This window comes from Raphanus sativus, chromosome 7 (genome assembly GCF_000801105.2).
Source record: "Raphanus sativus cultivar WK10039 chromosome 7, ASM80110v3, whole genome shotgun sequence".
In the NCBI taxonomy this organism is placed as follows: domain Eukaryota; kingdom Viridiplantae; phylum Streptophyta; class Magnoliopsida; order Brassicales; family Brassicaceae; genus Raphanus; species Raphanus sativus.
This window is the reverse complement of record NC_079517.1, coordinates 9,580,294-9,607,212: the sequence shown is the minus strand read 5'-3', so window position 1 is coordinate 9,607,212 and position 26,919 is coordinate 9,580,294. Positions and strand designations below refer to the sequence as shown.

Sequence of the window (26,919 nt, the reverse complement as noted above, 5' to 3'; positions counted from 1 at the left end):
TTCGGGGTATATTTATAGAAAAAATAGTCGGTTGGGGGTAAAGCGCGTGAAGAGCGCGTATCCGTCCAAAAATTCACGCGGGTTTTATTCTGAGAGAAATTTACTATAAGAGTCACATTTGTAGTTATTAATAGCAGAATGAGTCACTTTATTATACCAGAGCACTTTCTCTTAACTAATAGTTTGATATCAACCGGAAGAAGCTTAAGTTGTTCTCTCTCAACCATTACTATAGCTGACTAAATAAATTTATAGGCGGGCTTTTATCACAGCCATCGATCTTAAAAACGAATGGACGTCCCAGATTGACTCTCTCAGATCTGGACAAGACTGATTCCTGCTTCAACCCCCACCCCCAAATCTTTTTTTTCCGTAACTGCAAATTTGTTATCTTGGCATTAGATTTATGATGGAATCTCCTCACCCAACCTAAATCCAGATGTGTGTGATTCCAAAATCTGAGATTTAAAAGAAATGCAAGGATCGATTCATATCTTGGGCAAGACCCATTGCCAGCTAACGATATCGTGGTCTTCTCTCTCATATTTACGGAGCTCTCGATATCGTCCGATGAAGCTCCTCTGACCGTGGTCTTCTCTCTCACACTAACGGAGCTCTCTGTCACATCGTCTGTATATCTCACATGAAAACGGAGTCATGGCGTATGTATCTCCAATGAAGCTCTTTTGACCATTGGCTGTATCTTTGGCGAAGTTCATCCGATGAAGCTGGTAATGCTTCAACGTCTTAGTCTCTTGATTGAAAAAGCTGTAAGCTTTATAAAGATCAGATTTTGTTTTGTTGCTAAGGTGGAGAGGAAATTAAAGGTTTGGATTCTTGCGATTTTTCAAATTGGATTCAATCTCTAAAAATCTGTGTAATATATGTATATATGTGTTCTTATGGTTTATTTTCGTGGATGATATAAAGTTATTGAGGTGTCTAAGAACACATATGGCCAATGTCTAGGTTCAATTAGTGTGTGCAATTTTGGTTTCAGATATGGTTACAAGAACATGCTTATATTGACATTTAAGATATAAAATGTTTTCTTTAGCAATTTTATTTTCACCTTGAGCTTGCCATTGTCCCTCTAGCTTCTAGTGCAAAGCAAATTTCTTTCTTGTCCTGTTTTATTGGAGTTAATTCACACTTTACGTCGAAGTTTTGTGAACTCTCTTGTATTTAAAAGTTTTTGTTTTATGGCTTACTAATTACAGGGTTTACCAGCTAGTATACTTCAAGCGTTAATGTTAATGATTAACCAGTACCTAAAGATGACTCTGCCACTCTGCAATGGGCAACTACATCAAACTAGCCATAAGAAATGGCTGATGCATCACCTGCTTTGAGGAATCATGTGTTCACCAAGGTTAGTTAGCTGAGACCAAGAACCAATGGTCTTTTTGTGAACGTGCATCGCTCACGAAGATGGTGATTCAGATAGTACATGTGTCTAAAAAAAATTCCTGTAAATGATTCTAAGTCATGCATATAGGGATTGTGTACACGTGAATATTGTAAAGTTGTTGTACATGTGGATCTTGGAACATTTGTGTACATGTGGATACTCTTTTCACAAGTACATATGTTGAAATAAATAGAAAGAATTTGTAGGCTTCTATGGCGATAATTATATTTTTTATGACCTTACAAAAATTATCCACATGCATATTTTGGTAGATTCCTTTGTTTTGTTGATCTCTATTTGTGTAGAAATATACACACAACATCTGATTATAAATTTATAACTAAAGAAGCTGATGAATCTGAATAAAGTTCTTATCATATGTGCACGAAGCTTTATAATTGTGTGCTGTGTATAAGATGGAAACGAGGCTTGCTAATTAGGTTACATGTGGATACTTATAATATTGTGTACATGTGGATAGGCAAAAGGTGTATACTTATAATATTGTGTATACTTATAATATTGTGTACATGTGGATACTTATAATATTGTGTACATGTGGATACACATACCCAAACTATACACATGCATATTTTATACTTGCACATATTATACACAGCTTTAAACGAAATTGGATACTAATAAATAAATTTAAGCTTGTACATACTATAATACAAAATTGTGATTTTGATGGAAGATAATTTTCTATTTGGGACCGTCTCTTCCACAACTCAGTATGTCCTCCAATGAAAACATAACCCTTTTCATTCACAATACTCCCAAAATAAACACATTTGCACATTGCCTTATACTAAGAAGAGAGGAGTGGGAACTTCTAAGTTCAGATATCTCAGATTTGGTTAACTCAGGTTGTACATATACTCCCTTGCACACATGTGCATGTTTCTTAGTGTACACATAACATCCTAGCAAAGTTTTACAAAAACACCAAAAAGACCTTAAACCTACCGCATCAACAACTCGTGCATCTCCACCAGGCAGTTTGAATAACTTCTCGAAACAAGAACTCAATAACCTATCCATTCCCGGTGAGCCCTCCAACACATCTCTTACGAACAGTAGGTGATCCACCTTAGAATAATTATTGAGCGCCTTTGACTAGGAAAACGGTGAGTCGCAAAATCCCTCACCGTGGCAACCACCGTTAACCTCTTCGACAACGGCCGTATAGACACAAAAAAACCACAACTTACAGTTAGGTTGAGAACAACCCAATTAAATTTTAACAAAAAAAACTAAATCGACCAAAGAATCTACAAACCTTCGGCGATCTCTTTTCCGCCGTCGTATGTAGTTTTTAAAGTTCTTTTTTTTCACTTTTGAGAGATAAAGCAAGTGGTTAATATCTAAATAATTCAATTCATTAAGTTTGTCTGGGGTCCACCATTAATTTGGGTTCGTGTCCACTAATACATCTCTGTTTTTTCAAAATTTAAATCTTCTAACTAACCTAACTAGCATAAAATGTTGTTTTACCGAAATGTCCATCTTTAGTTAGGCATTAAGAGGGCATATATGTACTTGACCACACACAAAGTGTTTTGGTATAGCAAAGTGACTTATGGTGATACTTAATGTCAGAAAGTGACCTATTTAGTAAATTTCTCTTATTCTGATTGGGCCGAACTATTTAGTGGGCCTATTTAGTGGGCCTTTCTGGAATCTACTCGCCCTCTCCCACTTTCGATGTTTTTTTTTTCTTTTTCTCATCGATCGGGAAGTTAAACCCCAGAGGAGGAGGACGGAGAAGGAGGAAGTGATGGATTCGGAAAAGGCACTAGAACTAGTGAAGCATGGAGCTACGCTTCTATTTCTCGACGTTCCTCAGCATACTCTCATCGGAATCGATACTCAGGTCAGTGACTTACCTCTTTGATAAATCATATTTGCCGTATAAAGGTATCTAATCATGAGTTCGAGCTTCCTTGAGCGTGTTAGTATGGTGAATTTGCATATCTTAACAACAATGTTGCAGATGTTCACAGTGGGGCCAGCTTTCAAAGGGATAAAGATGATCCCTCCTGGAATTCACTTTGTATTCTACAGTTCGTCCACCAGGTTTATTATATGCCTTTTTTGTATATAATAACATGATTAAGTCATTAGAAACCATGATTAACTGCATACGTTATTGTTTTTTACAGGGATGGTAAAGAGTTTTCACCTACCATTGGTTTCTTCATTGATGTTGCTCCTTCTCAGGTTTGTAAATCAATCTTGCCTTTATTACTTTTCAATACTTTCGATAATATTATCCTATGAGAAACGCCATGGAACTGTATTTTGAATTGTTCTTGGCTGCAAAAAGGTTATTGTACGCAAATGGAATCAGCAAGACGAGTGGCTAGCCAAAGTATCTGAGGAAGAGGTTTGTCCCTTTTAATAACCCCAATCCCATCAAATTTTGTCCATGCTGTTTGAACTTTAATCTGTGGTTTGCATCTTTTTCGATTAGATTGATATTTTAGTTTAATGCCTGTTGAAAGAGGAGTGTGATTAATATATGTTCCTTTGAAAATCATTTGGCAGCAGTAGTCACTAGTTATTAGGCTTGAGAAACAGTGCTGTTTCATTTTGTTTTTGATTATTTTCACTTTTATTCCAGGAGGAGAGATATTCTCAAGCAGTGAAGAGTTTGGAATTTGACAAGCATCTTGGTCCGTACAATTTAAGCCAATATGGAGCATGGAAGCACTTGTCTAACTACATTACCAAGGATGTTGTTGAGAAGTTTGGTATGTGAAACCTTATATCTAGTGGGTTCTTCAACCAGACTGTTACGGGTTTGAACACTGTAAGACTTGACTTGTTCCGTTTTGCAGAGCCTGTTGGAGGAGAAATAACAGTCATCTACGAATCTGCTATCCTAAAAGGCGGACCTAAGACGGAAATGGAAAGAGCGCTTGACGCGCAGATGAAGAAAAGCAACTCTGAGGCATCAGCATCATCTACTGAGCAACCCAAAGGGAATAGGTTTTACTATACTTCTATTCCTCGGATTATAAAGCACAAGGGAATGTCTGGTCAGGAGCTAACCTCTTTGAATCTTGACAAGGTAACTCCCCCCCTTTATATTTTTCTTCTTTACTTTTTGGGTAGATGCTTAAACCTTAAAACCCTGTGAAGCTTATTTGAAGTCATTTTTCTCTTTTGTTTGTATAGACTCAACTATTAGAAAGCGTATTGTCAAAGGAGTACAAAGCCTCGGAAGACTTGCTTCTTGGGGAGCTACAGTTTTCATTTGTAGCATTTTTGGTATGTACTCTAACGTATTCTTATTAGACTGTGCATGTTTAGATATCCTTCAGATCTGTATTCCATTCTCAGATCATGGTGTCACGTTATTGTGCAGATGGGGCAATCTCTTGAATCCTTCATGCAATGGAAGTCCTTAGTTAGTCTTTTACTAGGCTGCACTGAAGCGGTATGTTATTCTAAAGGACCCAAGCTTTGATGTGATGGTGTATCTTTTTCTTTCTGTTCTATGCAGTTTTCTATGTTTCTCTGTTTTTGGTTATGATATCGATACCTGCTTTTATATGTTCGTTGTAATTCGAAAAAATTATGCAATGTCCTTTGTGACCTTTTTTTTGCAGCCATTTCAGACTAGGAGTGAACTTTTCACAAAGGTGAGTTTTGTCAATTTTAATTTTAAAAACTATATCTGTTTTTTTTTTTGAATGAATGTTAAATTTTATTCATCAAAAAAGCCTTTTTACAAACTAGTGCATACTTAATACTTGAAAAACAAGCAAGAAAGAACAAAAACAACTCAAATTTGAAAAACACCTAACCCTTAATCTCAACAAAAGCAAAATCCCCCTCAAGCTTGACCATGTGGAACAAGTCAAATTTGGAATTGCTATGAGATTCTCCTCATTAAAACCCTCATTAGAGAAAACCCAAATGGGACAAAACTCTAATGGGGGAAAAAGAGTAAGAATCTCATAGCAAGGGGACTAAACCTTTTCAAACCTCCAACCGAGAATCAACCAAAGACACCCCTAGTTACACTCTAGTGCTAAACCAGTAATGCAGACCATCCACCATAGCTCCTCCTTTCACCATTTTCATCAGACTAAGCTTATTCCTTACTCCTTTATCAACCAGTTTCTGCAGCATGGCAATAGGCATAGGCTTCTCACCATGCTTCACCCTATTTCTTTCCCTCCAAATCGCATAGACAGCAGCCTGAAAAGAATATCTGATACAAAACCCGCTTTTCCCACCTCTTGAACTGTCCGAAATTTGAGAAATAATAACAGACCAGGTCTTAGAGTGATCCGTAGAAAGGATGCCCATAGTGAGAGATTTCCAAAGCTGCCCAGAATAATCACAATCAAAGAACAAGTGGTTTCTGGATTCAACAGCATTCTTACAAAGAACACAGGTTGTGTCAGCTCCCAAGGACCATTTCGATACTCTGTCCATAGTAGCCAGCCGATTTAACAAAGCAAGCCACGTGATGAATGAAAACTTAGGAGTAGCCTTTGAAAACCAAACACCTTTTGCCCAAGTGCAGTTGCTATTTGATTCTCTAAGCAGATTCCAAGTTTCATGGGTTGAAAACTTCTTTTTATAACCAGACTTCCCTTTCTACATATCAACATCCTCCACATTATAAGACAACTTCTCCTTTATCAACCGTAACTCTTCTTCAATCTCATTAAGCAAAATATTTCTGTGCTTTCTTCTCCTCCGAACACACATTACTGCATCCTCTAAAGTAGCTTCCTTACGCACACCCATATTAATAATGCCTCTGTTTCCAAGAATATCAAACAGCATCCCTTTTGCAGACCACTTATCAAACCAAAAAGATGTATGGCGACCATTCCCCACTTCCTTAATATAAAACTGCTTAGCCACTTCTCTCAACTTCAAAGCTTTCTCCACATCCAAGATCCTACATGGTCTTTATAATTTACTTCCCAAAAACTCTTCTTCTTGAGTAAGTAGCTTTTTATCCATTTACCCCATAAAGAATCACCTGATAGAACTCTCCAAATAAGCTTCAAACCATAAACTTTGTTTACTTCTTTCAAGCTCCTCAACCCCAACCCACCTTCACATTTTGGTTTTGTAACATCAATCCAAGCTACCTTCGCACCTGTAGACTTTAGAGCAGGGCCAGTCCAAAGAAACGAAGCACAAAGTTGCTCAATTTCTTTGATACACTTACTTGGAAGCCGAAAAACTGAAGCCCAAAAATTCACAATGCTCATAATCACCGAAGTAATCAACTGAAGCCGACCCGCATAAGATAGAAACCTACAGGTCCAAGAACTGATCTTGCCTCTAACTCTCTCAACCAGGGGAATATAATCTTGCTTACACATCACTTTAGTCATTAGAGGCAATCCCAAATAACGAACAGGTAGCTTACCCTCAGCAAAAGGAAAATTCCTCAAAATTCTACTATGCTCCTCTTCTGCTACTCCCGCCATAAAAACAGTAGACTTCTCAATGCTAATGTTGAGACCCGACCAACTCGCAAACTCACCAAACACTGCTAAAGCTCCTTCAATCGAATTTTTTGTGCCCTCCACAAAAACCATTAAATCATCAGCGAAACAAAGATGGGTTAAGGAGAGAGCTTTACATCGAGGATGCAGATTAAACTTCCCTTCCCTCATACCTTTATCAATCTTATGTGATAAGATATTCATACACAGAACAAACAGGTAGGGAGAGAGGGAGCATCCCTGCCTCAAGCCTCTAGCACTCTGGAAGTAACCCGCTAGTTCTCCGTTAACTTGAACAGAAAAAGACGGAGTGGAGATACAAAGATTGATCCAATGAATGAATTTACCCGGTACTCCCAAGGCCTCAAGAATCTGAAGTACAAACTTCCATTGCACTGAGTCGAATGCCTTTGATATGTCAATCTTCATCACACATCTAGGAGAGACACCATCTTTGTGATAATCCTTTACAAGTTCCGAAGCAAGAAGTACATTTTCCATAAGAAGCCTGCCCTTTATAAAAGCAGACTGGTTCGCAGTAATCACTCGAGGCAAAATCATCTTCAACCTGTTCGCAAGAATCTTAGACACCACCTTATAAAGAACATTACAGCAGGCTATAGGTCGGAAATCCCTCATCACCATTGAGTCTACTTTCTTGGGGACCAGAGCTAGAATTGTTGAATTCAGACCCTTAGGAAGAAACCCAAACCGGAAGACAGACTGAACAGCAACTGTGAAATCATGAGCTAGAATGGGCCAAGTAAAAACTATATCTGAGGATGCATATAGATGCTATTTAAACGAATTATATCTCGTTGTTCTAAATTGTTATGTGCACTCCTAAATAGTATTGCACAATGCAGGCTTCTACCAGTTGTCATTCTACGAATCTAATAGTTAGTTCCTAACTTAATCTTTCATGATGATTACAGTTCATTAAAGTCATCTACCATCAACTAAAGTATGGACTACAGAAAGAGAGCAGTGGTCCAGAGATGGGCGTACTTGCACTTCTTGATGATTCTTGGCTAGCTTCAGATAGCTTTCTTCATTTGCTTTGCAAGGTAAAATCTCTGTCTTGCTTTACATGTTTCCTTTGACCGAGCATACGTTTTTGGATTTAAAAGATTTTGAGTTTGAACTTCCATTGCTTTTTTTGATAACAGGACTTTTTTGCGTTAGTGGAAGAGGAATCTGTAGTTGATGGAGATTTATTGTCGTGGGTATGTACAAAACTCTACATAAACAGATCACACAATGTCTACATTTTCATTTTCACATAATGTGTTTTTGCAGACAAGGAAGTTCAAGGAGTTGCTGGAGAACCGATTAGGATGGGAGTTTCAAAAGAAGAGTGATGTTGATGGGATTTTCTTTGACGAAGATGATGAGGTAAATGTTGAAATCTTAAAAGCTTATTTTGCTTTCTATCCTTTTCTTTTCATTGTCGCTTATGGACTTCCATTAACTTGACATCATTAACTTGACATGGTGCAGTATGCTCCTGTGGTTGAGATGTTGGATGAAAATCATGGAGACTATATGGCCACATAGGGGAGACCACATATGCAAGTTTTCTTCGCTTTTACCCAACATCTTGGGGACCTTTGCTTGCACAGATGTTGGTTTCATGGTAGTATGTTGAGTTTTATTCTAACACGAGTTAAATACAATTCTTACATTAGTGTAAAAGTATGAAGAATTTGTTTATTTCAGATTTAAAGTCTTCTCCGTGGAGTAGAGAATGAATAGTATTACACCAAAGAATGTGGGGATTTAGTCATAAGTAAAATTAGAATGTGACAAAAACTAAATTGACACTTACAATCAAACTTCAGTCTGTCTTCATAGCTTCTTCAGCTTTTGACCTCTCAAGCCATTCCAAAAAGAAGTCGCATTGATTGCTTTCTTACCAGGAAGTTGAACTTCAAGTACCTGAGTACGCAAAACACCAAATTCAAGATAAATGCATATTTACCTCATCATATTAGCTGCTCTTTGGATCAACAAAAACTAAGCAAGTCTATAGATTTTTACCTCCAAAACTGTGCCTCCTCCACAGGGAAACACCAATGAACCTTTCTTGAAAGTTACATAATCCTGTTCACCGTTCAGAACTTCTGTACTTTGGCATATCCGAGTGGTGATGATCTTAAGCTCTAGCTCGTTTTGCTGACCGCTTTTGTCATCGAGGACCAAGACTTTAGCTCGTGTTCCCGGCCATCCTGCGAATGCACGAACCTAGAAAGCGGTTTTTACTTTTCTTTTTAATGTTTATGGTTACAGACTAACAAAACGAAAGGGTGTCGTCTACCTTGTTATGTAGAACAAAAGCTTCCTCGTTGAAAGAAAGCCAAGCCTCGTCAGGAGCTATCTGTGCATCAATTAAATTGATTTCAGTCCAATAAAAACATGATAGTTGTGTTAATATGATTGAGCAACCAAATTCGAATCAGATTAAGCAAGAGAGAAATGCAACAAATACCTTTGGAGCTAAGGTAGCTTTAGAATCATCTTGAGGAACTGCTTTTGATTTTGCTGACCCGTCAAATATCAACGGAAGTTCACGGATAAGAAGCTTAGACCCTGCAAAGTTTCAGAGAAACTGTTCCTAACCATAGAAACTATTCAAATGAATTGTATGAGCATAAGAAGCTAATATATTACCTTCAGAAAATAATAACGAGAGTAGTTCTGGTGCCTGCAAATGATTCAAAAAAGTCATTAAGACCCATAAAAATACGTTAATAAGATGATCATCTACATTCAGAGAAAAAGTAATACCTTTATTTGATCATCTACTTGTAACCTCTTAGAGGCAATCACTGCCCCTGCATCTAGCTTCCGCACCGTAAATGCTAATGACACTCCTGTTTCTTGAACACCATCCTATTACAGCCACCAAGTCTTATAGTAAAATCTTGAGTTCAGCAAATAACAGGACGAACTGGAATAAGTAAAGATTAAAAGAAAAAGATAATTGCACCTGCAATGCTCTTTGCACTGGAGCAGCACCACGGTAGAGTGGCAACAAACTAGGATGTATATTCACTGTCCCTATAAAAAATAGTAAAACACTGACATCAAACACACAAGCCGCTTTTGCAGTATAGATAGAGTAAACAGTATCTAGAATGTTCCATTCTACTAACCGTGAACCGGAATATTAAGGAACTTGGTTGGCAAAATATTCCCATAAGCAGCAGTAACACAAAGCTCAGGTTGCAAATCTCTTAAAGTGGACAAGAACGCTTCCTTCATAACAACAAAACACACAAAAAAAAGATCACATCTTTCTCCAAAAAAAAAAGCAAAGAGCTTTGATTAACGAGACAAAAACAAAAACCTTACATCTCCTGCCTTCTCAGGGGAGAGGATCAGATCAGAAGGTAAGCCCTTTTCAAGAGCGTATTGCGCTACTGGAGAAGGCAACACTTTTCTCCTCCTGTCTCTTCTCGCCGGAGGCTGTGTGACAATTCCAGCAACCTAGAAACAAGCCGGAATCAGACAACAAGTTTGTCTTAAATCTTGGTTCATAAGTATTATTACCTCGAAGGAAGAGTTTGGTGCGGAAGATGCGTCGAAAAGAGCTTCGAGCACTGTCACGGAAACCTCAATTTCAAAGAGATATAATTGAATTGTCAGGCTAAAACCCTAAACCCGTTAAGTTATGTATACTGACGTAACATTGTGAAGTCTCTTCTTACTTGAGGAGAGCCTAAGAAGATGAGAGGCTTCTTCCTCGGAGATGGAGATACGGAAGAAAGAGTTGCGGAAGCGTTGACGCAGATGAAACGACGTAGCATTAGCGCCGAGTTCATTATTTCTCTTCCCTGCTTCAATGGTTTTCGGAATTTTTCCTTAAGATTCTGGAAAACGGAGAAGATAATGGGTTTGGGTTACAGTTTTTGAATCTAAACCGTTCCTATCCGAGTTGAACCGGAAATTAATACATATAATTTGACCCAAAAAAAAATTAAAGTCGAACCAAATTTAGATCTTCGCTTTTCCGGGACACTTGAGAGCTTTCCAAGTACTAAAATTAAATAAGGCTTGCAGTGAGTGAGCTGATGCACGCATGTTTCAAGCTGGACTGGTTAAAGTCAAAGCTTGATGAGGTTTCTTTAAGATAAGAATGAATCTGATGCCGATGGAGGAGGACCAAACTCTGTTGGTAGTCTAGAGACTCCGGCTTAATATCAGAAGACCTATTAGTTATGTTGATGGGGTCTCAGGATTGTAGCAAAATATAATATTCTTGCTAACATTACCACCGATCTTGCTATTTGTTTCCACAAGTAATAACGATCTCAGATATTATGAATTTCACTAGAAACAAGTTACAAGAATCATACCAAGTCTTTTAGGACCACTAAAAATCTTAATTCTACACAGATATCTGAACATTGAATATTATCAAGGCAAATAAGGTAATAAACTAGTTTCCTTTTTTTTTTCATTTCTTGAATAGAAAGGAGGAACATGACTTCTTACAAACTTTGCACTAAACAACGAACAAAACAACAACAAGGAGACACGCAAGAGAACATCGTTACTTCACTTCATTGTGGTGTTTAGAGTTAGTCTTTGGTTACTTGACTTTGTTTTGGTATTTGGAGTTAACCTTCTTCTGACGAGTTGACCTGCGAACATTGTTAACAACGTCAACCTCATCAGCTTCTTCTTCATCATCATCATAATCTTCATCAGCTTCTTCTTGGTCTTCTTCTTCGCCATCTTCTTCACCAGCTTCTTCTTCTTCTTCTTCCTCTTCCTCTTCCTCTTCTTCTTCTTCTTCTAGCCGGCGGATGCAAATACGCAAGTTCTTCACCATAATCGGTGAAACCAAATAGGAAGGAATCGACATAAAGTCTTCCTCAGGAGTTTCCAAGTTCACTCTCTGAATCCTATTCATCTCCGTCGATCCAAACGTCACAGTCTGACGTCCCAAAGAGTGGGTCAAATCAAAGGAAAACTTCCCAACTCCTGGAGCAGACGGAGCTATACAGTTCACAGTCAAAGACATTCCTTGCGCCCCCTCGAAACACTGAACCACAACCAACGGACCAACTCTGTATTCCTGAAGGACTGAAATCTTCGGGCCTGGGCCAGGGGCAAGATATGTGTGGTGGGGAGTGCCACACACGAAACGCCTCGTTGTATCCTTGTGGTCAGCATCATAGTGACTGTAGAGATCTTTGTACACACCAGCGAAGTTGCAGTCCGGTGCAGGGCAGTAGCAAAGAGAGAAACCGCATTCTTCCTCATGTGCTGATTCTTTGCCGTAAGAGAACTTCTCCGTACAACCATGTTTTGCGTTCGGACACGGGACGGTGACTGATTCGACAATTCTCTCCACGATTCTGCATCGGTTGTTACCGATGGGTAAAGCGCAGGCAGGGCATTTGTTTCTCAGTTTGAGACAGCAAGACGAACAAGCTATGTGTCCGTTGTCACACTGATGACATGCAAATAAAAAAATAACAAACTTGTAACTAATCAATGCATAGTGGAACGTACCAAATCAGATAATCTACATTTTTTTTAATCAGATATAATCAGTTACTATTCAAGTGAAATAAACGAGACCTGAAAGACATGTTTGGTCAGTGCTTCCAAGCAAACGGGACAATCGAGAAGGTCCAAATCGAGCAGAGTCCCCGACCGTGCCTCCGGAGGTATCACTTCATCTTCGTCTACACTCGCCGTTACTCCTCTGCCTTCATCTTCAGCAACGGAAGCAAGTCGCTGTCTCTTTCGGCGGCTGCTGCTACTCGACGCTTCTCCAGCGACGCCTTTCTCCCTGTTCGTCTCTTTCATCATCGCTATGTATAGATCCACAGTAAAGTTAAACCACAGCTTTTTACGATTCTGCCATTTATAGATCCTTAGGTCATCTAAGGCGGGAAAACACTTTTTCATTTTCCCGCCAATGCTCTCAAAAGTTGGGTCAGTTTTTTTTTTATCATTTTATAAATATTGGGAAATTTGCACATAAGAAAATATAACTAGTTGTTGTTAGAAAAATATAATTATATATATATAATTAGTAATGGCACGCTGGTACCCAAAAGATAACGAGTGTGATTGTTGAATTATAGAGTAGCTGAGCATAATAGAAAATGGAGTAATTAAGAAGGAAAATAGTAGAGTAATAAAGAGTTCAAAAAATAGAAATCTAGCAATAATTAATTTTCGACTTCAAAAACAGTGAGGGAAAATATGAACTATATACCTTCAATTAAATAGTATTGAGCGTAAGAAAGATAGTAATTGGTTTCACCTGATTGGCAAACAATAAGTGGAACCGACAGAAAAAGTATTTTTGGCTGAAAAGATTCTCGCTACAAAGGCTATTCAGTCATCTTGACAAAAAAAAAGAGGCTATTCAGTCATACACAATGTTCGAAATTACGCAAAGGTCATGTTGCTCAAAAAAGTCCTTTATTAAACTTTCTAAATAGTATACCCTTTCACATGACATTAGTACGTATTGAAGTTGGCTAACCGAATAATTAAACCATGATTTTTTTTCCCAGGACAACATGGCTTGTTTCAAGAATTACGTCGTGGAATGAAGTTTTTTTTTGTAACACTATCGTGGAGTGAAGTTATAGTTGGAGTTTTAAGACAAGAACAAACAGCTTGTTGACTTGTCCGGTATGACATTATTAAGTCTTCAAGTTTTTTTTTTTGAAAATTTTTAATTCTTCAAGTTGGGTAAAGGAATAAAACACAACATAATATTAAAACCCTGAATTTGTCATAAAAAAAAAATTAAAACCATGAAAACGAATCTTCCAGGACATCATGTCTTGTTTTGAGAAACTTTCAAGAATTACATCGTGGAATGAGGTTATTGTTGGAGCTTAAAGACAAGAACGAGCAGCTTGTTGACCTGTCCAAGATAACAGGAAGCCGAAGATGTTCGGTTTACCAAAACTTCTTCCTTTTCTCTCCAAACTAATATCCAATATAAACCCCCAAACTTTTGTGCAAGAAGCACGTCCACAACAACATCAAGTATTTATAAATTTCCGCGGAGTAGAATTGCGGTACAGTTTCGTGAGTCATCTCGTGTATGCACTGAGAACTGCTGGGATAAATGTTTTCATAGACAAGGATGAGCAGAGAGGAGAAGATCAAGCCGTTCTTTTACATAGGATCGAGGAGTCAAAAATCGCACTAGTTGTGTTCTCAAGAAGATACACGGAATCAAAATGGTGTTTGAATGAGCTTGTGAAGATCAAAGAATGTGTGGATGCACATAAACTTGTGGCGATTCCCATCTTCTTCAAGGTCAGGCCAGCTGAGTTAAATGAACTGCTTAATCAAGCATGTGAGAGTCATGGAGATGTTTATGAGACTCATCTTAAATGGAAGCTGGCTTTACAATGTATTCAAGCAAAGATGGGCTTGACCTTGAAGGAAAAGAGGTACGCATATGGTTGGTGTTGGACGTAAACTCAGTATTTAGTATTGTATTTATATTAAAAATTTAAATGATTGATTTATGTATTAAACAAGTTTAGTTTATAAATGGTCTATAATACATAAAATGATAAAATTTATAGAAGCAAAAAATATATTTCAACATAAACTAAATATGAATAAAATACTGTATTAAGTACAACTCTAGTAGCTAGGTTTCTAACAATAGATAGATTAAACATAGTAATTTTTGATACGGGTTATTTATATGGTTGGATAATACCGCGCTCCTCCCAAATAAGTTCGAAGTATATTAGATTATTAAGTTGTGCAATATTTAAAATATGTTTTGATCTAAAAATTGTATAAACTGTATTTTTGCATATATTCCTTCCGTTTCATATTAAATATCATTTTAGACTTGTGTAACGAATTAAAAAATCATTTAATTTTGCATATTTTCTATAGAAAACATCATTATATGTCACTTACTTATATTTTAACCAATAAAAAAATATATTAGAAAATAAAATTAATAAATTTTGTATAGAAATAATAAAACAACATTTCTTTTGCAACAAAAAATTTATGTACAATGACAATTAATATGAAAGTAAGATTGTTATTAACCAAAATTTTAGTAAATTACCTATTATTAGAAATTGTAATCTAAAACCTATATATACTTAAAAATAAATATACAACAAAAATAATTTCTCAACAAAAAATATATAACAAAAATATAAAAATTAAAATGGTAAACAAAATCACTCGTGTGCTTGGGGGTGGATCTCTACGATTTACAGTGCTGGAAATAGTTTAAACAATTTTTTTTTTCAAAAAGAACTTTAAAAAATCAACAATACAACTATTACACTGCTCTTCGAAAAACTTTTACATCTTAGTTTTTGGTTTGATTCAAATCAGTCGAAGTTATTTTCAATTTGATTGCTTAAACTGTGCATATAGCAATCAATTCCCTTCGGATGACAAACTTTTTGTTTGGTTTGACTCGGTATTGCTTCGATCTTTGGAAGGCTAAAATAAAAGAAAAACATCAAATTGTTTGGATTTAGCCATGGGTTTTTGGTTATGGTTTAGTTTGAGACTTTGTGCAGGTTGACTGGTTTTGATAAAAAGACTTCTGTTTGGTTGTTTTTATTCAATGATGTTTATTTTGATGACAGAATCTGTTGAAATATTGATTCCTACACTTGTTTACTAGGAATCAAATAGTTAAACCAAAGTAACCAAACCACAAACTGAGACCACCTCTGCAGCATAATCCGATAAGATCACTGCATCATTTAACCTGCATTAGAGATGTCATATCTAATTTGATACAGTATCATTTGATTAATTATTATCTCACTTGTGGCAGTGAAGAGGCCATTTTTGTCAATAAAATTGTTGATGACGTTAAGGAAACGCTCAGCAAAATGAGAGATGGAGCAGTGTAGTGTATTCAACGAGCTAGTGAAGCTGATATTGACCCTGGTGCTTCGCCATGACTTAAAAATGGCCAACTTTGCTGATTTGTTGGGAACGCTTTGTTATGGCTGAAAGACAGTCCTTTCCAAATATTTTATTTGTAACTTAAAATTTAATCAAAATAAAAGTCCTTTTCGTCCAAAAAAAAAAAAATCAAAATAAAAGTCCTTATGAAAGTATTAATAAATTAAAAAAAAAATCAATGCTTTCGATCGTAGGTTTTAAGTTCTGAATGTTTTTCGTGTTCTTGAAGCTTATTTATATAGCATGGTGAACGAGACATGCCTACTTTAGAAAATGTTTGCTTTTTTTTCTTTTTTTTTGTCACTGAACTTATACTAAAGGCCAAATGGCTAAACGAGTACAAATAGAACTGATAAGATGATAACAACCGGAACAGCTAGTCTCGACGGTAAAATGAACAAAATGCAGTACAAAAGACATAAGATAGACATGTTAAAGGAAGAGACTTGCTCAAAGAAAAGGAACCCGTAGAGATGATTCTTCACTTGTTTTCCTAAAACGCTTGAGTTAACAAGCTTGAGATTGTCGGAATCGACGTTGATAAATCCAAACATGAGAGTTTGGGAAGGGGGTACGGGAGAGTCCTTCTCAACCGCAATAGTATCAAAAGGCCTTGAAAGCCTAGGTTTATTATTGAAATGCAGATGAACAGCTCTAAAATCCACAATACTTACCAAAGAGACTAGGTGAATCTCCAACTCTAACTTCACTTTCGAAGCGCTTAGGATAATGGAGTTTGGTGACGAAGCATACGGTTTGATCGGGTCAGAAGCTCGGACTTTGACATTACCGTGTCTAGGCCAACTTGTAACCGGAAGAAACTTGAGCAAACTGTCAACGTACTCGTTTCTGTTGAGCGTGTGTGAGTAAGCATCGGATAAGAGGTAGGGGGCTTTGAAATAGTCGGGTGACGGATACCACCAAGAGCTACGTGACGGAGCGGACGTTGAAATCAGTTCAACACTTCGGACTTCGGCATTACCGTACCGAGACCAGCAAGATGTTACTGACCTACATCTGAGCAACCAATCAACAACTACAATCAAATTGAGTGGGCGTGAGCCATCGTTGGGTGAGGGACGTAGCGCTTCAGTTGGTGGAGGTTTAACCCCATTAGAACAGTCGTGTCTCCATACGAGAAGGATTCTCGGAGCTTCCTTTCGGTTAGGTAAAGCGGTGATACAGAACAGCGGAGGAACAAGCACACGGCTGATGAAAAATCTTCCTAGGTGAGGAGAGATATAGACTCGCGGTGGTGGAGCTACGGCAGTCAGAGGAGCTGGAGATGGATATGGATGGTGACGGCGGCGGCGGGAATCATAATTCTCGGAATGGATCTGGACGGTGACGGCGGCGGGAGTGGAGGTGACTACGATCTGGACGGAGGCTGTGACGATGAGGAGAACAACAAGAAATCCGGTGAGAAAACGAAACAGAGACATGGAGAACAGAGCGTGAGACGGTGGAGAATAGAGCGCGAGAATCTTAGAGGACTGAGCAGATGATGGGGAGAGACAGATGCCGGAGCAGTAGACCCGACGCCGGCGGCCGGAGGCCTTACCGGCGTCGAGGAAGAAGCAAGCTGACGGCTCCTCGATCTTCGTACCCGAGAGAATTAGGGCGAACTGGTCTTGGTCCTTGTACTCAAGACTAGACAATGTTTGCTAAAGTATGAATTAGTTTGTTATCATGTACTTTTTGATGTGGTTCTGAGTACTATAAAATTATTTTCCTTCGTAGAGAATCCAAGTGGTGAGGACAGAATACATAAATGTCCTCCTCAACCTCACTAAGGAACTTCAGAAGCCTCCAAAGAGCTTTCCAAATAAACAAGGCTTGAAGTGAGTTGAAAGAGCTGATGCACGCATGTATCAGCTGGACTGTTTAAAGTCAGAGCTTGATGAGCTTTCTTCATAAAAGAATAAAGCTGATGCTGATGGGTCTCTGACAAGGAGAGAACCTAATATTATGCCTATAGATTTTTGTCGGTAGACAAGGTCGCTTGATGTAGAGATTACTGTTATCATTTTCTTTGTTTTTCTTGCCTTCTGACATCTAATAGTGAAGAGGTCAGGCTTATTATCAGAAGACCTAGTTATGTTGATGGGGTCTCAAGATTGTAGCAAAACATAATATTCTTGCAACACTACCGATTTTGCTATCTGTTTCCACTCATCCCTAGAAACAAGTCCCTTCATCTGCATTGGTGGGATTTGCACAAGTTTCTTAACTAGCGAAGTCCTTTAAAATTTTTTTTTTTTCTGTTCGGGATTGGACAAGGGACATCCCTTATATAAAGGATTTTCTCCATTTTTTCCTTCGGTCTTTGTGTTTCGTGGTCTCGCCCCGCTTAAGAGATACCTCAAGGGACACCAATGCTCATGCGGACCACTAAAAACCTTAATTCTACATAGTTATCTGAACAGAGAACACTATTAAGGCAAATATGATAATAAACTAGTTTACTTTTTTTTTATCTCTTAAATAGGAAGGAGGAACATGAGTTCTTACAAACTTTGAAACACAGCAGCACACAACAAAAAGGAGACATGCAATAGAACATAGATGGAGAAGATAACTACCTAATTATATATAAAAATTAAAAGGAGAAAGCCTTTTCTTTTTTTTTCTTTTTTTTTTAAAAAAAAGGAGAAAGCCTTGGTTACTTGATTTTGTTTTGATATTTGGAGTTAGCCTTCTTCTCACGAGCTGATCTGCGAACATTGTTTCCAACTTCAACCTCAACATCTTCCTCTTCCACCTCTTCCTCTTCCTCTTCACCAGCTTTTTCTTTTTCTAGCCGGCGGATGCAAATACGCAAGTTCTTCACCTAAGCGGTGGATTCAAAAAGGAAGGAATTAACATGAAGTTGTCCTGAGGAGTTTGGAAGCTCACTCTCTGAATCCTATTCATCTCCCTTGATCCAAATGTCATAGTGTGACGTCCCATCGAGTAGGTCAAACTAAAGGAGAACTTCCCGACTCCTGGAGCAGATGGAGCTATACGATTCACAGTCACAGACATTCCTTGTGGCAACTCGAAACACTGAAGGACAACCAAAGAACCATCTTTATGTTCCTGAAGGACTGCAATCTTCGAACCTGTGCTCAGACATGGCGTGTGGATAAAGCCACACACGAAACGGTTCCATGCATCCTTGTGGTTAGCATCGAATGACTGTAGAGATCTTTTGTACACGCCAGCGTAGCTGCAGTTAGGTGCAGGACAGTAGCAAAGAGAGAAACCACATTCTTTTTTGGTGCAAACTCCTTTCAGAAAAGTTAACCCATCTTTTTTACGATTCTGCCATTTACAGATCCTTAGATCAACTTTAAGTGACATAAGGGCATCATTATTGGTAGGACCAAAAATTTGGTCCTTAGGTTATTTTAGTATTATTACGATGTTAAGGACAATGGTTAAGGACAATCACAAAAGTTTTGATTATTGGTAAGACTTATAGAGGTCTCTTAATAAAAAAAATTACAAACATCATAGAATATGTATGAACATTGTACAATGAACTTATTACAATCTGAGCCAAAGAATCTATATACAGGAAGAATGACTTATGTATTATTCACACGGTTTTATGATGTGTCTAAGAAAAGAGAGAAAAAGTTGTGTGAACAAAGGGGACTTTGACAGGTTTCTCCAGGTCACGGCTCAATGTACAAAGACATTCACACGGTTTCATCTTAGTACAGCCGATACAGAACCTGTGGAAAAGAAATGAAAAAGGCCTCTATCAAAAGATATGTTTTTGGAATGGAGGAGAGAATGGATCAATGAAGAACAGATCAGGAAACAGACATCAAAAAGGCTAGAATGGTTTGAATATAGATACTTGGGGAATAAACCACTGCGGAAAGAGTACTCATTGACACTAAACCTAACTTGAGTATAGTTAGAAGGATAGAGACACAAACACATACTATATATGCTTAAGCTCAGGATATAGCTTAAGGTGAAACGTGAACTAGATGATCTAAAACTGGACTGACCTAATTTTTCTTAAGACCTAAAGTTATTCTCAACATGTTCAACCAACATAAAACGCAGCAGATAAGATAAAAGCAAAGATAAGTAGAGGGTTACCGAGAATACCGATGCCACTCGACTTTGATGCCTCTCTCCGGCTTATTTAGTGCTTCCTTATCATCACTATGTGCAGCTCCCGACCTCTTGGGATGATGATCTTTGCCTTTCTTGCAGAAAGGAACAACGTTGAGCAACGCAGTGTCATCAACCACATCGATCTTCACAGACCTCCCAACGAAAGCGTTGTCCTTGACTCTCACTCTCTCCACCTTCTGATGCTGCTTTTTGGATCCGTTCTCGTTCTTCTCGAGCATCTCCACAAAATCTTCCTTCTTCCTGAATATTATTATCGAGCGTCTCCACAAAAGTCTCTGAACATCGGAATCTTCTTGTCCCTTCTTCTCAGAGATACAAACAACGGACCCATCAGTCTCCATCTTGTGCACATCATCTTCGCGAAACAAGGTCACTATATACATAATCTAGAGAATCAACACAAGTTAAAATCAATGGAGAATTGGAGATCAAACGTTGAACTCAGGATCGAGAGAAAGAGTGAAACAATGTTTTACCTGTTCGCCGTTGTTACGAATGAGGAATCCCTTGCCGAAGAGAGAAGCGAGTGGAGATCCCTAGCGTCGCCGCTGCCGTTAACTTCCTTCGCAATTTCATCCATGGATGGATTGTTTCGGAATCGAATTGGAGAATTAGTTATCAACGTGAAACCCAGTTCTAGAGAAGCAAATTCAATGTGAAAGCGAGAGAGAATTGGGGTGGAGAGGTTTGGTGAGGGAGACGATGATGAACCCAGGGAGAGAGAGAAACAACCAGAAGAGAGAAACAAGGATGTGACTTTTTTGTCCTTAATTAAGGAACGTCCTTTTTTTATTATGTGTTTTTTATTTATTTTTAAATCTAAATTGCCTTAGGGAACGCCTCAAGGATGCCGATAATCATGGCCTAAGAGCATCAATATTGCAAGGTCCTTATAGTTTGGTCCTTAGTACATACATATGTATATATATGTATATGTATATATTATATATGTGTATATAATGGTTTGCTAAGGAATTTACGGAAACCGAAACCAAAAGTCCTTAATTAAGGAATTTTCGGTTTCAGGTTCCGTAAAGTCCTTAATTAAGGACTTTTGGTTTCGGTTTCCATATGTATGTACTAAGAGCACAATTATCAGGGTCCTTGGACCACGTCCTTATTAATATTGTGCCTAAAAGAAAATCAAAAATGGGTGAACTAGTGTAGGATGGATCTTAGTTTAGGACTTTTTCCTCGTCCTTCCGTGCCAGCTGGCATCAAAGAACCCGAGCACGAGAACAGAAATGAATGTTTCTCTTCTTTTGGGTTGTTTCTGAAATTTTAATTTGCGTGAGATCCGACAAACCCCGTCGCCGCGTTTTCCAAGCGCGATTGAGTAGTGAGATCCGACGAATCCGGCGGCTCCGGTTACAAGGATGGAGAGGACGTGCTGTCGTTTTGCTGTTGAGGATTGTCTCACGCGCATCTCTCAAGCAGGGCCTTCGCCTTTCTCGCATGGTTTCTGTTAGATCCAGATTGAGATTCATTAACTACTAGACTGATTTAGAGTCTCTGATTTGATTTTTTTTGATTTGGTGTTGTTCTTAGGTTATTAGTTTTGATGATATTTTTCTATCTCTTTCGCATCTCCTGTAAGTGCGATGACGCATACTGCGAAGGCGTGTATGGATAGGCCTCGCAAGATTGGAGCAAAGTACACGAACAAGAACATTGCACCTGATGAAAATGAAACAGCTTGAAAAAAAATTTACCTAAGGACCAAGAATAAGTCCCATCAATAATTATCATTTCAACAATAAATCCTTACAAATGTCCTAATCTAAAAATAACAATAAAAAATCCTAAGAACCTAAAACTAAAGACAATGGATAATAATGTCCTAAGGACCAAACCATAAAAGCAGCCTTATCTCACAAACCCCAAGTGGGTTTCTAATTTCTTTTTCTTTTTTATTTTTCGGTTAAAAAAAAAAACAAAAGTGCACGTGGGACTCGCAAATAGTGCTTAAAACCCATCCAAATTGTTTCTTCTCCTGTCCTTTTTTGCTTTATTTCTCCACTTTTTATGGGCCCTACATGTTAAAATCTCTTTACAGAAACTTGCAATAATTCTGCCATAAATACAATGTGCTTTGAAAGTTAAAATAAACATATATTTTATATTTAAAAATATGTAGTAAACGTATTCTGTGGCTGGCTATAAATATTGAATGCGTTTTTTGCAGCGGGACGGAGCGGTTCACAGTGGCTTGTGGGCCTGTGGCGCTTTCATCACAGATTGTGCTTTGATCATTCTAAGATTACCATTTAATCACATGATTTCTCATTCAATTTAATTTCGTTTTTGACATTTGAATATACTAGATTGTAGTGCTAGTTGCAAGTTTTTCAATGAACTATTAATCCGGGCCACGATTACCAAAAGTCTAGTTGAAAAGCCACCGGAAAGTAAAAAAAAAGTCAGCCTTCTGTTTTTGTCAAAAACTTTAGTTCCAACACCTTCGTTTTTAACCTTTATGAAATTGTTGCTCGTATAATTGGCTTCCGGCTATAGAACGAATGTAAACGGAGGAGGTGGATATTATTAGATTGATAATAAATTCGGATGTGAAAAGAAATTCAAGGATTTTCATCGTGACAAAAAAAAGAAGAAGAAGAAGATGATAACACAAATATAGAACTCTTCCTTGATCTCTTACATAAACAAAAAAAAAAAACAAAACGGAGATGCTCAAAAGTATTAGGTTAAATCATAATTAGCCAGATCTTAAAGATTAAAAAGTAACTAGTAACCCTCCTTAGTTATTATATCTATATTTATTCTTGATAGATCCTGCCATCCCCCACCACTCAAATACCACCAAAGCACCTACAAAATTTTGATAGAGAAGATTTACTAACACACATTAAGATACTTACACAAACAAAAAATCTCCAAGACACTGGTAAAAATCAATTTTACCTGATTTATGAACGTTCGAGAGCCATGTCAAGCCGAATTGGACGACCGAGCAAAGTTCTACCCTGAAATCCCAGCGCCTATATTAGAAAAAGAGGTGATCAGAAATCATTACTTGGATCCTTTTTCCATCAATCATATAGCAAAAGTTACTCTCACATTCTGTGCTTCTTCAGGAGAAGAAAACAAAATATGGCTAAATCCCCTGCAACTGCCATCAGGTCCCGTAGAAAATTTAACATCAACAACTTGGCCAGCTTCTTGGAAGAACTCCTCGCTATAGAATGGAGGACAATAATTTAAAAGTCAATGGAAGGAAAACTTTCCATAAAACTAGTGGAAGGTGCTATGCTTACATATCTGATTTTTTTACTTGGAGCGCAAGATTGCCTGCAAAAAGTGTTCTTGATCCTCCAGTAGTAGTAGATCTTGGTGGCTGTGGCTAATAATAATACACAAAAGTTAACTTCAAACATAGATTAACTAGCAGTAAGTAATATAATATGCTTTAAGAGAGAAATAAGGAAAAGTTACATACATTAACAATCATGGGCTCCTCCTCTGATTCTGAGGAATCATCTGAGGAAGAAGAATAATCTGCCTCCATGAGCATCTTTTCATCAGATGCTTCATTCTGATTATCTAGATTCAGTTTGGTATTGAACTCATCCGAAAGCTCTCTCTGACCTGAAGAAACAAAAAACAAAAAAAAAATCAATAGTCAAATTAACAGCACAAAAACGTTTAATCCAAAGTTGAGATTCTCAATAATAAACGGCCTTATAAATAACACAATGGAAGCAATACTTGTATAACAATTAACAGAAATAACGATTACAAGATCCAAAATATAACCACTATATATCATAGGTATCGTGACTGACTAATAGCGTCAGAGGAAATCTATTTGTGGTACAAGTCGTTGTACCTTCATTCAAAGGGTTCGTGGCTTCAATCGCAGTAGGAGCTGCTTCAGCCTAAAAATTTGAAACAAAAACAAAGTTAGTTAAAATCTGTAGAAGAAACATGAAAAGAGGTTCGAGACAGAATGAGAAGGTAGCCAAAGAAGAAGAATACTATGTTAGTTGATTCAATGGAGAAGAATTTAAGAAAGGAAAAGTGACTGCTTGGTTTTCTAGGTAATGAAGACGTAAGAACTTGTTAGGTTTAGAGATTGAGGAACATATAATATACCATATATATAGGGACAAAAATTAAATAACTTTCAAAATATAGAAAAGAAAGTAAAAGACTATGTTGCATGGAAATGAAAACAGATACGCGGAAACAAACGTTTCGAAACGTAGAAACGTGATTTTGGAATTATTTTGCTTAGGCAAACGTTTTGGAAACGTCAATATGTATATATACATATATATCTGTAATTGATTAATATGTGAATTCAATTTTATTATGTTTAGTATATCTCAGAAAACAAATAAATAAATAGACATTCTATTTAATCATACGAAAAATAAAATAAATTATCATTAAACATCAATAGAGGTCATTACTTATATGAAATCAGTTATGTATCTACGTAGCTAGTGCTAAATAATCAAGAGACAGTTGACTCACAAAAGAGAAAGAGATTAATACCTTGTTTATGTCGTTTTCTTGTATTTCTAACTTCCAACTTAACCTGGTTCTTTACCCAATTTTAGGTTTAACTAAGTGGGAATAAACATTAACTAGTTTTTTTAATTTATTAAAATAACAAAGTGATCCCCATATTTATTAATTATTTATAAAAAAAATCTAAAATAAAAAAGAGTTTCTTACGTGTTTCCAAAACAGAATCGCGAGTTTCCAAAATAGAAATGTAAGTTTCCATCAAGTTTCCAAATTGAAAATTTAAAGAAACAAGTTTCCATTGCGTTTCCACGAGTTTCCGAGAGATTCCGATTCCGAAACGTTTCTGAAACGGGAAACGTACCTTCCACCAAGTTTCCATGCAACATAGGTAAAAGATAATCACACATTGATAAGGAAATTTTGTGGCAAAAGATGGATTTGAATGATGGGCCCTTGTCAAGTGCAATGTAGGCTCATCATGGATCAATATCCGTCGTCAGTGTGGGGGCATCACTGCGATTCTCCATAGCAGAAGAGCCTATTCCTTTATTCGCTCAAAAGAGGAAGCTGACCTCTATGCATTGCCGTGGGCCATTGACAGCATGCGCAACCTCCGTAAACACAATGCTATCTTTGAATCATCATCTATTGAGATGAGAGAGGTTTTAGTCTTTCCTCACAGCTTTCTTGCGAGATCTAACCATCAATAGAATCTGATATGGATAAAAAAAAATTGTACACATAGGATAAGTGAGTGCTTAGTCTCTCTAATGATAATAAACACCCGAAAACAATGGATATGAAATAATAATTAATCCTCTTAAGCTTCATCTTCATCTTCACCTTCACCTTCATCCTCTTCAACTTCCTTTTTCTTCTTCTAGCCGGCGCATGCAAATAACCATCTTCAACCGAAGCTTCTCACCCACGATATAGTAAGTAACTAACATGAAGTCTTTCTCAGGAGTTTCCCAGCTCACTTTCTGAAGCCTATTCATCTCCTCAAACGTCATAGTTGCATCTCCGACCGTGTATGAAAGATGATAGGAGAATCTCCCAAATCCTGGAGCAGAAGGTGCTATGCAGTTTACAGTTACATACATTCCTTGTGGTTCATTGAAACACTGGAGCACAACCAATGGACCATCACTAGATTCCTGAAGGATTAAAATCTTCTCCCTTGTGGATATCCATGCGCCACTGGAACGGCCACACATGAAACAATTCCACAAGTCCTCGTCCTTGTGGTTAGCATAGTAGTGACTGTAGAGTTCCCTGTACACGCCAGTGTATTTGCAGTTTGGTGTAGGACAGTAGCACAGAGCGAAACCACATTCCTTTTCATGGGCTATTTCTTTACCATAAGAGAACTTCTCGGTGCAACCATGTTTTGAGTTTGGGCAAGGAACAATGATTGCTTCCACAACTCTCTCCATGATTCTGCATCGGTAGTTACCGATGGGTAAAGCGCAGGCAGGACATTTGCTCCTCAGTTTGAGACAGCAAGACGAACAAGCTATGTGTCCATTGTCACACTGATGAGATGCAAAAATCCACACAGAGAATGTTATTATTACCAAAGTTGTGATGAGTAATCAGGAGAAAAGAAATTTAGCAATACCTTGCCGTATATATGAACTCAATGTGGCAATAAGATTAAATTTGAGAAATCGGACAACAGGTCTATATTTAAGTACGTGAAAATCGAAAATGATCAATCATGTTCTGGGAAGGACAAATATCTGATTATGTTTCTTGGAGAAAACGTTTCACAAGACTCGTCTGCTATTCGATGAAAAGGGAAACGTTTTCTTTATGGATCATGTTCTGTACATGTCAGTGAACTTGTGTAATGAAAATAAAATATGTAAGACCTGGACTTTAGCTACTCATTGTTATCTAAAAAGTTCCATATATATGATTTTGATGAATAGAATCTAGGGTTACAATCACACATGTGCTAGTAAATGACTACTGTTAACCAGAAAAGAGGATTCTTAATAAAGCTTAGAAAAAGGTAAGAGACAAGACCTGAAAGATAGGATTTGTCAGTGCATGGAAGCAAACGGGACAGTCCAGAAGATCCAAATCAAACATAGTCCGCGATCGTGCCTCCGTTACATCGCCTACTTTTTCTTCTTCTTCAACAGTGGAGGGAAGTCTTCGTTGCCTCTTTTGGTGGTGACTGGTTGACGCTTCTCCAGTGAAGTCTTGCTCGGCGTTCATCTCTTTCATTATGCCTAGCGTCTTTAATTAGGTTAGATTAGAAAATGTTGCGAAACCCTATTTCCTCTCCTGCTAACGTTTTCAGATTTTAGGAGTCAATTTTTACGATTTTGTGCAATTTGCCGCTCCCATTAGGTAAGGGACACAAAAGCCCACTTCGTTTTTGTAACTGAGAATATATATTTCGATTTTACTGATGCTACATGCCTACATCTT

At 37.6% G+C, this 26,919-nt stretch overlaps 5 protein-coding genes across 6 annotated transcripts; 1 reads left to right on the top strand and 4 right to left on the bottom strand.

Annotated features, from left to right (window-relative positions):
- Nucleotides 1-3,122: 3,122 nt before the first annotated feature.
- On the top strand, nucleotides 3,123-8,628 carry LOC108816953 (uncharacterized). Its single transcript, XM_018589524.2, has 13 exons — nucleotides 3,123-3,287; nucleotides 3,408-3,490; nucleotides 3,577-3,634; nucleotides 3,741-3,800; nucleotides 4,038-4,167; nucleotides 4,255-4,487; nucleotides 4,595-4,687; nucleotides 4,785-4,856; nucleotides 5,029-5,061; nucleotides 7,833-7,964; nucleotides 8,067-8,123; nucleotides 8,197-8,292; nucleotides 8,398-8,628. The coding sequence occupies exons 1-13, from the start codon at nucleotides 3,192-3,194 to the stop codon at nucleotides 8,452-8,454; spliced, it is 1,200 nt and encodes a 399-aa protein (XP_018445026.1). The 5' UTR covers nucleotides 3,123-3,191; the 3' UTR covers nucleotides 8,455-8,628.
- On the bottom strand, nucleotides 8,588-10,781 carry LOC108816956 (uncharacterized). The gene is made up of 11 exons (XM_018589527.2): nucleotides 10,608-10,781; nucleotides 10,450-10,512; nucleotides 10,252-10,386; nucleotides 10,053-10,155; nucleotides 9,887-9,957; nucleotides 9,685-9,789; nucleotides 9,568-9,601; nucleotides 9,386-9,486; nucleotides 9,215-9,274; nucleotides 8,938-9,141; nucleotides 8,588-8,835 (listed from the first exon to the last, which is right to left on the bottom strand). Exons 1-11 carry the CDS (start codon nucleotides 10,719-10,721, stop codon nucleotides 8,746-8,748), a joined length of 1,080 nt encoding a protein of 359 aa, XP_018445029.1. The 5' UTR covers nucleotides 10,722-10,781; the 3' UTR covers nucleotides 8,588-8,745.
- A 547-nt stretch (nucleotides 10,782-11,328) lies between these two features.
- On the bottom strand, nucleotides 11,329-12,734 carry LOC108816955 (E3 ubiquitin-protein ligase SINA-like 2). The gene is made up of 2 exons (XM_018589526.2): nucleotides 12,490-12,734; nucleotides 11,329-12,358 (listed from the first exon to the last, which is right to left on the bottom strand). The coding sequence occupies exons 1-2, from the start codon at nucleotides 12,721-12,723 to the stop codon at nucleotides 11,492-11,494; spliced, it is 1,101 nt and encodes a 366-aa protein (XP_018445028.1). The 5' UTR covers nucleotides 12,724-12,734; the 3' UTR covers nucleotides 11,329-11,491.
- Nucleotides 12,735-18,346: 5,612 nt separating this feature from the next.
- On the bottom strand, nucleotides 18,347-20,722 carry LOC130497474 (E3 ubiquitin-protein ligase SINA-like 1). Its single transcript, XM_056990280.1, is given in 4 exon segments — nucleotides 18,347-18,678; nucleotides 18,681-19,565; nucleotides 19,945-20,369; nucleotides 20,460-20,722. Coding segments are annotated over 2 exon segments (678 nt in total). The 5' UTR covers nucleotides 19,189-19,565; nucleotides 19,945-20,369; nucleotides 20,460-20,722; the 3' UTR covers nucleotides 18,347-18,508.
- A 1,876-nt stretch (nucleotides 20,723-22,598) lies between these two features.
- Nucleotides 22,599-26,905, bottom strand: LOC108816963 (nucleolin 1-like). Of its 2 annotated transcripts, none has more exons than XM_056990282.1 (7): nucleotides 26,509-26,905; nucleotides 23,831-23,879; nucleotides 23,441-23,589; nucleotides 23,259-23,338; nucleotides 23,062-23,179; nucleotides 22,906-22,982; nucleotides 22,599-22,812 (listed from the first exon to the last, which is right to left on the bottom strand). In XM_056990282.1, the coding sequence occupies exons 1-6, from the start codon at nucleotides 26,710-26,712 to the stop codon at nucleotides 22,911-22,913; spliced, it is 672 nt and encodes a 223-aa protein (XP_056846262.1). In that variant the 5' UTR covers nucleotides 26,713-26,905; the 3' UTR covers nucleotides 22,599-22,812; nucleotides 22,906-22,910. The 2 variants fall into 2 exon arrangements, with proteins under 2 accessions (XP_056846262.1, XP_056846261.1); XM_056990281.1 differs by having other exon boundaries at nucleotides 22,603-22,812; nucleotides 23,259-23,344; nucleotides 26,509-26,904.
- Nucleotides 26,906-26,919: the final 14 nt, after the last annotated feature.

Coding starts and splice junctions, on each gene's coding strand:
- LOC108816963 (XM_056990281.1), bottom strand. CDS start 26,712: ATGAAAGAGATGAACGCCGAGCAAGACTTCACTGGAGAAGCGTCAACC. Junction 23,880..26,508: donor TGACAAATCCTATCTTTCAG/GTCTTGTCTCTT, acceptor TCAAATTTTTAG/GCTGAAGCAGCTCCTACTGC. Junction 22,983..23,061: donor CTCCTGAAGAAGCACAGAAT/GTGAGAGTAACT, acceptor TTTCTAATATAG/GCGCTGGGATTTCAGGGTAG.
- LOC108816956 (XM_018589527.2), bottom strand. CDS start 10,721: ATGAACTCGGCGCTAATGCTACGTCGTTTCATCTGCGTCAACGCTTCC. Junction 9,958..10,052: donor CCTTAATATTCCGGTTCACG/GTTAGTAGAATG, acceptor TATTTTTTATAG/GGACAGTGAATATACATCCT. Junction 9,602..9,684: donor AAGTAGATGATCAAATAAAG/GTATTACTTTTT, acceptor AATCATTTGCAG/GCACCAGAACTACTCTCGTT.
- LOC108816953 (XM_018589524.2), top strand. CDS start 3,192: ATGGATTCGGAAAAGGCACTAGAACTAGTGAAGCATGGAGCTACGCTT. Junction 3,288..3,407: donor TCATCGGAATCGATACTCAG/GTCAGTGACTTA, acceptor ACAATGTTGCAG/ATGTTCACAGTGGGGCCAGC. Junction 4,688..4,784: donor TTTCATTTGTAGCATTTTTG/GTATGTACTCTA, acceptor GTTATTGTGCAG/ATGGGGCAATCTCTTGAATC.
- LOC108816955 (XM_018589526.2), bottom strand. CDS start 12,723: ATGATGAAAGAGACGAACAGGGAGAAAGGCGTCGCTGGAGAAGCGTCG. Junction 12,359..12,489: donor TGACCAAACATGTCTTTCAG/GTCTCGTTTATT, acceptor GCATGTCATCAG/TGTGACAACGGACACATAGC.